The sequence below is a fragment of the Pipistrellus kuhlii genome, unplaced genomic scaffold (genome assembly GCF_014108245.1).
Source record: "Pipistrellus kuhlii isolate mPipKuh1 unplaced genomic scaffold, mPipKuh1.p scaffold_m20_p_3, whole genome shotgun sequence".
NCBI classification, from domain to species: domain Eukaryota; kingdom Metazoa; phylum Chordata; class Mammalia; order Chiroptera; family Vespertilionidae; genus Pipistrellus; species Pipistrellus kuhlii.
The window spans coordinates 48,223,034-48,233,236 of NW_023425529.1; the positions used below are offsets into that span (position 1 = coordinate 48,223,034).

The 10,203-nt window shown below is 46.0% G+C and overlaps 1 protein-coding gene across 6 annotated transcripts in view; it reads left to right on the top strand.

Annotated features, from left to right (window-relative positions):
- RBMS2 (RNA binding motif single stranded interacting protein 2) overlaps nucleotides 1-9,521 on the top strand; it is a 46,925-nt gene extending 37,404 nt beyond the window's left edge. For 4 of the 6 annotated variants that reach the window (XM_045588140.1, XM_045588137.1, XM_045588139.1 and 1 more), the window contains exons 10-15: nucleotides 3,450-3,548; nucleotides 6,617-6,694; nucleotides 7,006-7,116; nucleotides 8,380-8,460; nucleotides 8,889-8,974; nucleotides 9,081-9,521. In XM_045588140.1, the coding sequence (XP_045444096.1) occupies nucleotides 3,450-3,548; nucleotides 6,617-6,694; nucleotides 7,006-7,116; nucleotides 8,380-8,460; nucleotides 8,889-8,969 (450 nt within the window). In that variant the 3' untranslated portion in view covers nucleotides 8,970-8,974; nucleotides 9,081-9,521. The remainder of the gene's footprint in view (nucleotides 1-3,449; nucleotides 3,549-6,616; nucleotides 6,695-7,005; nucleotides 7,117-8,379; nucleotides 8,461-8,888; nucleotides 8,975-9,080) is intronic. The other 2 variants (XM_036457358.2, XM_045588138.1) reach the window with 1 other exon arrangement.
- The last annotated feature ends 682 nt before the right edge of the window (nucleotides 9,522-10,203 follow it).

Genomic DNA, 10,203 nt, shown 5'->3' on the forward strand with positions numbered 1-10,203 from the left:
CCTCCAGCCGTTGCTTTTTTAAAAATTCTCTTGTCTTGATGGAAAGTACATTAATCTTTAATTTGTACTTCCCTGACTGCAGCTTAGTGTTTGTCTTATTTTGATTTGCTGTTCTCTGATATGCTTAGCCCATTTTTCTGTTTGATTAGTTATTCCTTTCTCATCAACGTATAATAACCATTTGTATAAGTATTGATCCTCTGAATGTTATTTGTTACAGATTTTTTTTTTCCTAATTTAATTTTGTCCATTGACTTTGTGGTCCTCAAACTTTTTAGCTGTGCATCAGAATCACCTGAGGAGCTTGTTAAACCTAGGCTCCTGGGCACAGACAGCACTTTCTGACTAAGTAAGTGTTGGGGGGAGGTAAGAATCTGTATTCCTAACAAGTTCCCAGAGGCTGCTGCTGCTGCTGCTGCTGGTCCAAGGACCATGTGTTGGGAATCACCAGTTTTTGCCACACAGGAGTTTAAAATTTGTATGTAGTTAAATATGCTGCTTTTTCACTTATAACTTTTATTTCTTGCCTTCATTCAAAAGCTCTACCTAGTCCTATATTGTGAATATGGTCTCCAAGATTCATTTTATTGTTTTATATGTAAATGTGTAATCATCAGGAATTTATTTTTGTATATGGTAGAAAATAGGGGTCCTCTTGCAATATATTTTCTTTCAAAATGTTAACCAGCCGTCCTACCATCAAATTATTAAATAATCCATTCGTTTTCCACTGAATCGAAATGTCACATTTCTCTATAATAAATACTGGAATTTATTCTCTCCCAGCGATCATTGTTTCCAAGAATGTATGGATTTGATCGCAGTGGCTTTCATAATATGCTCTAATGTTTGATAAGACAAAATCTTCTCCATTCTTTCTCAAACTTTGCTATTTTTGGTATTTATTCTTCTGTATAAAGTTTATGGTCACTTTATCTAATTTTTAAAATCTGTGAGGTTGCAAAGCACCAATTACATAAAAGAGATTTAATGTAATTGGAGTTACATTAAATCTCTCTAAAATAGCTGAAACCGGTTTGGCTCAGTGGATAGAGAGTTGGCCTGCGGACTGAAGGGTCCCGGGTTCGATTCCAGTCAAGGGCATGTACCTTGGTTGCGGGCACATCCCCAGTGGAGGGTGTGCAAGAGGCAGCTGATCGATGATTCTCTCTCATCGATGTTTCTAGCTCTCTATCTTTCTCCCTTCCTCTCTGTACAAAATCAATAAAAAATATATTTTTTAAAAAATCTCTCTAAAATAGTTGATTTTTTTGTTTGTTTTATTAATCCTCACTTGAGGATATTTTCCCATTGATTTTTAGAGAGAGTGGAAGGGCGAGGGAGAGACAAATCAGTTAGTTGCCTCCCACACACTCCCCAACCAGGGCCCCCAACGGAGCCTGGAACCAAAGTTCGTGCCCTTGACCGGAATGGAATCCAGGGCCCTTCAGTCCGCAGGCCGGTTTTCTATCCACTGAGCCAGAGAACTGGCATTTTTTAATGTGCTTCTGATTTTGAGCAATCCTTATATTTATGAAATAAACTCTACCTGTTTATTATGATGCATTTCTAACTTCTCATTGCTAATTTTTTTTTATTTTAAAATTGAGATATAATTCACATTTATATTATACCAGAAGCTCAGTGCACAAAATTCATGCACGTGGATGGGGGTGGGGGATGAGGGGGAGAGGCGTTGTCCCTCAGCCCAGCCTGCACCCTCTCTAATCTGGGACCCCTTGAGGGATGTCTGACTGCCACTGGGATCGGGCCTAAACGAGCAGTCAAACATCTCTCTCACAATCCAGGACTGCTGGCTCCCAACTGCTCACCTGCCTGCCTTCCTGACTGCCCCTAACTGCTTCTGCCTGCCGACCTGATCACCCCCTAACCACTCCCCTGCCAGCCTGATTGATGCCTACCTGCTCCCCTGCCAGCCTGTTTGCCCCCAATTTCCCTCCTCTGCTGGTCTTGTCACCCTTAACTGCCCTCCCCTGCAGGGTTGATTGTCTTCAACTGCTCTCCCTTGCAGGCCTGGTCCCTCTCAAGTGTTCTCCCTTGTAGGCCTGGTGCCTCCTAACTGCCCTCCCCTACTTGCCTGATCACCCACAACTGCCCTCCCTTGCAGGCCTGGTCCTTCCCAACTGCCCTCCCCAGCTGGCCATCTTGTGTTCACATGGGAGCAGGATCTTTGACCACATGGAGGCAGCCATCTTGTGTGTTGGAGTGATGGTCAATCTGCATATTACTCTTTTATTAGATAGGATAGAGGCCTGGTGCACGGGTGAGGGCCAGCTGGTTTGCCCTGAAGGGTGTCCCAGATCAGGGTGGGGGTTCCCTTGGGGTGTGGGGTGGCCTGGGTGAGGGGCCTGCAGGCCAGGCACACCACTCAGCAACCCAAACGGAGGCCCTGGTATCTGGGAATTATTTACTTTCTACAATTGAAACTTTGTAGCCTGGAGCAGAGCCAAGCCTCCTGCTCACCCAGTGGCATCAGCGGTTTCTGTTCGGATTTGTTTACCTTCTATAATTGAAACTTGGTGGCCCTGAGTGGAGGCTTAGGCCGGCAAGGGCAGGTGGAAAGCTTGGCTTCCTCCTTTGCCTGGGAAGCATCTCCCTCCTGCTCTCTGTGGCTATAGCCATCTTGGTTGGGTTTATTTGCATACTCGCTCTGATTGGCCAGTGGGCATGGTTGGTGGGTGTGACTTGTGGAAGAGAGTGATGGTTGATTTGCATATTACTCTTTTATTAGGTAGGATGTTTTAAAATGAAAAAAATTGACTAAGGGCAACAGGGGAGTGGGGACATACCTGGGGAGGGGTTTGGGATGGGAATTGGGGGATGAGGACAAATATGTGATACCTTAATCAATAAAAAAAACTTAAATCAAAAAAAGAGAAAAAATTAGCAATGAGAAGTTAGAAATGTATCATAATACTACATACGATAAAGTCACCCTCTTAAAGTGTACAAATCAGTAGTGTGGGGTACACTTACAAAGTTATACAACTATCACCAATACCTCATTCCAGGGCACCTGCATCCCCTCAGGAAGAAACTGCTCATTAGTATCATTCCCTGTTCTCCCTTCCACCCAACCCCTGGCAGCCACTGATGCACTTCCTCTGCCTGTAGATTTGCCTGTTCTACACTTTCATAGTAAATGGAAGCATACAACATACTGTGTCTGGTTTCTTTCAGCTAGCATGTTTTCAAAGTTTGTCCATGTTGTAGCATGTATCGGGACTTCATACATTTTTATGACTGAATCAGATACCTCACTTTGTTATTGATTTATCAGTTATTAATTTGAGGAACTGCCAGCTGTTTTCCAAAGTTGCAGAACCATTTTATGTTCCCTCCTACAGTTCATAATACTTGCTATTGTCCTTTTTATATTTTTTATTGTCATTTTCTAAAAATTGATTTTAATTTTATTGGTTTTAAAGAGAGAGGAAGGGAGAGGGAGAAACATCGATGTGAAAGAGAAATATCGATCGACTGCCTCCTGCCAGCACCCCAGACTGGGCATCAAGCCGGCAACCTGGGTATGTGCCCTGTCCGGGAATTAGACCAGCACCCCAGACTGGGCATCAAGCCGGCAACCTGGGTATGTGCCCTGTCCGGGAATTAGACCTGCAGCCTTTCAGTGCGTGGGACAGTGTTCAGCCTACTGAGCTGCTCCTGCCAGGGCATTCATTGATTTTAGAGAGAGTAAGAGAGAGAGGGACATTGATATGAGAGAGAATATTGATTGGCTGCCTTTTGAAGGAGCCCTGGTCAGGGATTAAATCCGGGTATGTACTCTGACCCAGAATCAAACCTGAGATCCATGATCACCACGCCAACCAACTAAGCCACACTGGCCAGCATTATTTGTTCTTTTCACTGTAGTCACCCTAGCGGATGTGCAGGGGTATCTCGTTGTGTTTTTACTGACATTTCCCTAGGGGTGAATGATTTTGGTGCCTCTTTCATGTGCTTATTAGCCATTTGTATATGTTCTTAAAGAAATATTTAAATCCTTTGCCCACTTTTATTCTTATTTTTTCAACTTTATATAAAATCAAGTACTATTTTATTTAATTTGTTTTTTAATTTAAAAAAATATAGTAGTATGCCCAACTGGTGTGGCTCAGGGGTTGAGTGTTGACCTATAAACCAGGAGGTCATGGTTCAATTCCTGGTCAGGGCACATGCCTGGGTTGTGGGCTTGACCCCAATAGTAAGGCACGCAGGAGACAGCTGATCAATGATTCGCTTTCATCATTGATATTTCTGTCTCTCCTCTCCCTTCCTCTTTGAAATCACTAAAAATAGATTTTTTAAAATACAGTAGTATTGGTTATGTTCTGATTTCCCTGGTGCCAACCTTCACAGACATGAAAGAATCAGGGATGGAAAGTTAGAATGAGGTATACATGGCACTTTGCACTAAGGATGGGCTAAGGCACTTTGGGGGCTTCAGAGGGGAGAAGGGTGAGAAGAACAGGTGTTCAATAATTGGTAGTTTGCCCTGCCCAATAGGTAGACAGAAACGGTTATCTCTGATAAGTTTTCACTGTGGGCAAGGTGCCCAATGAAGGTCCTTCTAAGTAAAGGAAGAGCCGGGGGGGGGGGGGGGGGGGGGGGAGAGGAAGTGGGGGCACAAGTTTCTCTTGTAGAGCCTCAGCTGCCTTTAGCTCAAAATAATCTGCATCACACAGAGGCACATCTTGGGTGACTCATTCTGAACCCCCACAGAGGTTAAGCTGTTAGGGCTTCAGCTCCAGGATGCCCATTTTTAAACTGGGTTATTTGTTGTGGTGTAAGAGTTGCTAATTTTATAAAAACAAGTTTACTCATAATGTTTCTATTATGTTGTTAAAGCATATATATATACATATACATATATGTGTATATGTATATATATATGCTTTAAAAATATAAATATGTTTTAAATAAAAATATGCTTTAAAACATATTAGATATATATAATATGTTTTATATATATATATATATATATATATATATATATATATATATATCTATGTGTGTGTGTGTGTGTGTGTTTCCCCGAAAATAAGACATTCTCCGAAAATAAGACCTAGCGCATGAAAAGATAAGACATCCCCTGAAAATAAGACCTAGCGCAACTTTGGGAAAAAAAATTTATATAAGACACTGTCTTATTTTCGGGGAAACAGGGTATATATCTAATATGTTATAGATAGATAAATAGATTGATATAGATATATATAGATATATAGATATAGATATAGATATACCATGTTTCCCCAAAAATAAGACATCCTCCGAAAATAAGACCTATTTATAGGTTTCCTTCTGAGTGAAATATAAGGCATTCCCCGAAAATAAGGCCCTCCCTAGGCTCTGTCTCAGAATGCTGTTGCTAAACATGAGAGATTTGGTCCACTGATTCTGAAAGAAATGGAGTCACAAGAAATTCAGGAATTGGATTGTTATGATGATGTTCCAGAAGATGATGACATGATTGTCATTGAATAAATGAGTAAATTCTTGATACTGTAGGATTCACAGTTTGTCTGGTTTGTGTTGACAACTACCGTACTACTGTACCGTATACAGGTGATAAATTTCCTTTATTTTCATTTAACAATAAATGTGTACCGTATTCTTCTTCATGGAAAAATAAGACATCCCCTGAAAATAAGACCTAGCGCATCTTTGGGAGCAAAAATTAATATAAGACACTGTCTTATTTTCAGGGAACAGGATATATATATATATATATATATATATATATATATATATATAATGTTTTTTATATATATATAAAAAAATAAAAGAGTAACATGCTAATTGACTGTATCTTTGTGACCCCCACCAGCCAATCAGGAGTGAGTATGCAAATTAACCCAACAAATATGTCAGGTTAATTTGCATACACAGGCGCCATGCTGCTGGAGGTGGGGTGGGACACTTGTGTCATCGCCATGGCAATGATGCAGGCATTCTGCACCACCCCAGCCACTCCAGGCCTCTGAGCAGCATGGGAAGGCAGAAAGGCAGCTCTGGGCCAGAGCAGAAAGGCAGTTCCAGCCAAAGCAAAGGCAGTGCCAGCAGCCAGGGGGAGGAAGGCCTCTAACACACACACACACATATTTATCTTTATCTTTTGCATTCATTGATTGATCTTGCATGTGCTCTGACCAGAAATCGAGTCTGCAACCTTGATGTATCAGGACTGTGCTCTAACCAACTGAGCTACCTGGCCAGGGCCAAAGCAATATGTGTATATATTCTTTAGTTGAATTTATCGGGATGACATTGGTTAATAAAATTATAGGTTTGAAAGGTAGTACAATCCTATAATATATCATCTGTATATTGTATTGTGTGCTTACCCCACCTACTCCCCCCACCCGCCTTTCCCTCTGGTAATCACCTACTGTGGTCTGTGTCTTCACCTTTTTAACCCAGCCCCCCCCCCCTTCCCTCTGCTGGCAGTCAGTCTTCTCTCTATATTAATGTTTCTATTTCTGATGGGGGCCTCCAGCTTTTGTGGGATTGTCTGAACATTGTCAGATCACTGGGCAAAACAGTGGTTTCTCGATAATTAACGTTTTTGCTTGTGTGTTTTTGCTTGGATTAGAGAGTCGCTCAGACATCTCCTCTACAAGTACCTACCCCGTCGTGGATGCACCACCAGTCATACCTCATACAGCCTTCCGTGAGTGTTCAGAAGCGGGCAGATGCCGAAGAGGCAATTTGATGTAAAGAAAAACACTGGGGTTTGAGGAGAGGGGCTGTGGGTGTGAGTTCTGGCCGAGCCCTTATGCAGCCCGGTGCTGTGAGTGTGCTGTTCTTAGGCAGGGATCCATCCAGACGGACGGGCAGAGTGCCTACGCCTGTTGCATAACTGGGTAGCTGGTCACCTCTCGTTTTCCAGGAACTTAAACGGCTCCAGCAGCCAGGGGTCACTGCCGCAGGCAGCCCCCCAGAACGCTGCCCACTGACCCTGTCCTCTGTCGCTGCCTCCAGGGCTCCGTGCTGACGCCAGGAATGGACCACCCCCTCTCCCTGCAGCCTGCCTCCCTGATGGGCCCGCTCACCCAGCAGCTGGGCCACCTCTCCCTCAGCTCCACGGGCGCGGTGAGCAGACTGCTCCTCCTGGGGAAGGAACACCTGTGCGATACTTCCCAGAATAAACACTCATGATGACGAGAATCGCTCCAGGACCACTGAGGGCACAGTCAGGATAGGCGTTAAACCTGACAGATAATCGTGAGCTAGGATAGCCATTCTGCTCCAAAGCCCACTTCTGTTAAGTGATTTCTGCTCATGAAACTAAGCAAATGGTGTTTCTGTCCACATACTAGCTTACCTAGGAGTTCACTCACATTTCCTAGAAATCCTTATCAAAGTAATAACAAGAAGGATGGATGAAGCGCAGTAGGTTTCTTGTAGGCCTGCTGCCTTCTGACTTTCCCAGGAGGGCTTACGGGCAGAGAGGTAAGGCAGAAAGCAAGCAAGCGGAGAGAAGGAGTCAGGTGTGTATAAGTCTCTCTAAGCCAGTGTAGCACCTGAAGTGCTTTTAAAATATATATTTTATTGATTTTTATACAGAGAGGAAGGAAGAGAGATAGAGAATTAGAAACCCGGATGAGAGAGTCATTGATTAGCTGCCTCTTGCACACCCCCTACTGGGGATATGCCCGCAACCAAGGTACATGCCCTTGACCAGAATTGAACTCGGGACCATTCAGTCCCCAAGCTGACGCTCTATCCATTAAGCCAAACCGGTCCCGGCCTGAAGTGCTTTTAAAAAGCACAACGGAATTTGACAATTAGCCCTCACTGGTGGGCTCAGTTGGTTGAGTGTCATCCTGTGCACCTAAAGGCGGCCAGTTCGATTCCCGATCAGGGCACACGCACACGTTGGGCTCAGTCCCAATCAGGGTGCGTGCCTGAGGCAGCCAATGGATCTCTCTCTCTCTCTCTTTCTCTCTCTCTCTCTCTATCTCTCTCAAATCAATAAAAACATTTTTAAGTTGTGTGTATTTTAAAAAATATATATTTTATTGATTTTTTTACAGAGAGGAAGAGGGATAGAGTTAGAAACATCGATGAGAGAGAATCATTGATCAGTGTCTCTTGCACACGCCCTACTGGGGATGTGCCCGCAACCAAGGTACATGCCCTTGACCGGAATCAAACCCGGGACCCTTGAATCCACAGGCCGACACTCTATCCACTGAGCCAAACTGGTTTCGGCAATAAAAACATATTTTTAAAAAGCAAATCAGACAAACTAATATCTCTGGGGGTGGGACGCAGCCACCAGCAGTTTTAAAGCTCCCCCGGCGCCCTCAGTGCAGCCAGGACCTGCTCAGCCTTTGGTGTTTCTCATTCCAGTACCTGCCGACGGCGGCCGCCATGCAGAGCGCTTACCTCTCCCAGTTCCCGCCGGGGCCTCCTTCCGGCGTGCCCGTGGAGGTGAGGGCGCTGTCTCCCTGGGGTGGGGTAAGAAAATGAAAACGAGAGAGGCAGCTTTCCCATCCCAGAGGGAGACGGGCCTCCCTCTCGCAATGGTGCTGGTTCTGAGTTCACAAATAGCCGGTAGGAATGTGAAGACTGTAGGAAAGACTTCGTTTGTGTCCTTGAACGAGGCCCTTCCTGACATTGGGCAGACAGTGAACGCCAGGACCCTGGCCTGTACTGGCCAGAGTTTCCGGGAACAGGCCGCCCTGCGTGCCGGGGAGGGGATGCGGGCGGGCGGGCGGGGGACAGTGTGCGGCCCGGGCTCACTGACCCGGTGGGGTGGGAGGTCGGAAGGCTCTCCCTCAGGCGGGTTATGTGGCTGCTTTAGTGCCGGGGGAGGTAAGGAGGCACGGGTGACGCTTCTGCTTTGGCTGTGGTCACAGGAGAACAGCAGCCAGCAAAGCCAGGTGACCCTGGATGCTCCCTCAGACCACGGGGTCTATTCTTTCCAGTTCAACAAGTAACAGAGGTAGGAGTCTCCTGCTGAGGGGTAGGGTGTGCGAGCAGCTGGAAGTCAGAATGGGTCTCATGCTTGTCATCCCCCCTCCCCACCCCCTGGCTTATTCCTCCTTTAGGACTCCCCTTTCCATCCCTGTGGGACATAAATGAATTCTTGGAGATGCTGAAACTCCCAGACTCCGGAGGGCCAACCCGGAATACAGATCACCTGTGGGCCTGCTCCGCCCGCCCGCGTGGCCGGCGTCTCCCAGCCTGGGCCTCGGAGGTCTCCGCGGCCTGTCCTCCGCTCCCGCCACTCCCGAGGGAGCCTGGGAGCCAGGGAGCCAGACGCTGTGTGTGCGCTTCGTTCAAAGAAATCAAAAAGCCCCCCCCCCTTTCCCCCTTTCTTTTGCAAATAAAGTTTTATGTGTTGTTTTGGTTTTTTAAAACTGCAATATGCAATTCCCCTATCCCAAAGAGACATGGTGCCTGGAACTTATCTTTACGAAAAACACTTTTTGAAGTGTTAAACTTATTTGAGAAGGCTTTTAAAGTTTTTTTGTTACTTTTTTTTTTTTCCTCTTAAAAAAAGAAGAAAGGAGTGGAGCTAAAACACTGAAGGAATCCTACTGTGGGCCCTTCTTACTGAGTTCAGTTATGGACTTACTTCGTTGTATAAAGCTCGTCACTCCCACAGCCTTGCCTTTTCTTCGCTCACTTTGTGCTTTTCCTTCTCTTTTCCCTCCAGCAGGGCTGGTCTGCTTTGCTTTTTTTTTCCCCCACAGGTTTTAAATTTGTGGATTTCTTTTCTGAATGACATTTTCATGTGGAATTGTTGGGGACTGGGCAAGGGACCAGGTAGGACACTGAACATGGCGTGGGGGCGGTTTTCCCTCCTGTTGTCCTGCCTCCTCCGGGCAGGAAACACGCGGCTTTGTCTTCAGGAAGCAGAGGTTCCACCGGCTCCTTCAGGAGGCTGTCCCGCCGCCTGGGACTCCGTGCTTGAGCCGAAGGTGGAGGAAGCCGAGGTCGTCCTTGGTTACAGAAGGGGGCGTCTGGCTCTTCTCACTGCCCGGCCCGGCTGCCACCCTCTGAAGTGTCTTCCTTAGGGACAGCTTGTCTGCTTCCTGGAGGTTCTTCTTCGCTCCCCGGGGCCTCGGGGCTCCCTCTCCCCCCTTCGCACATCGCTGTGCTGCGCCTCCACAGCCGTGGCCTGGCTGGACCCACCTGGGCTCCTTCCGGTGTGGACGATTCCCGGCT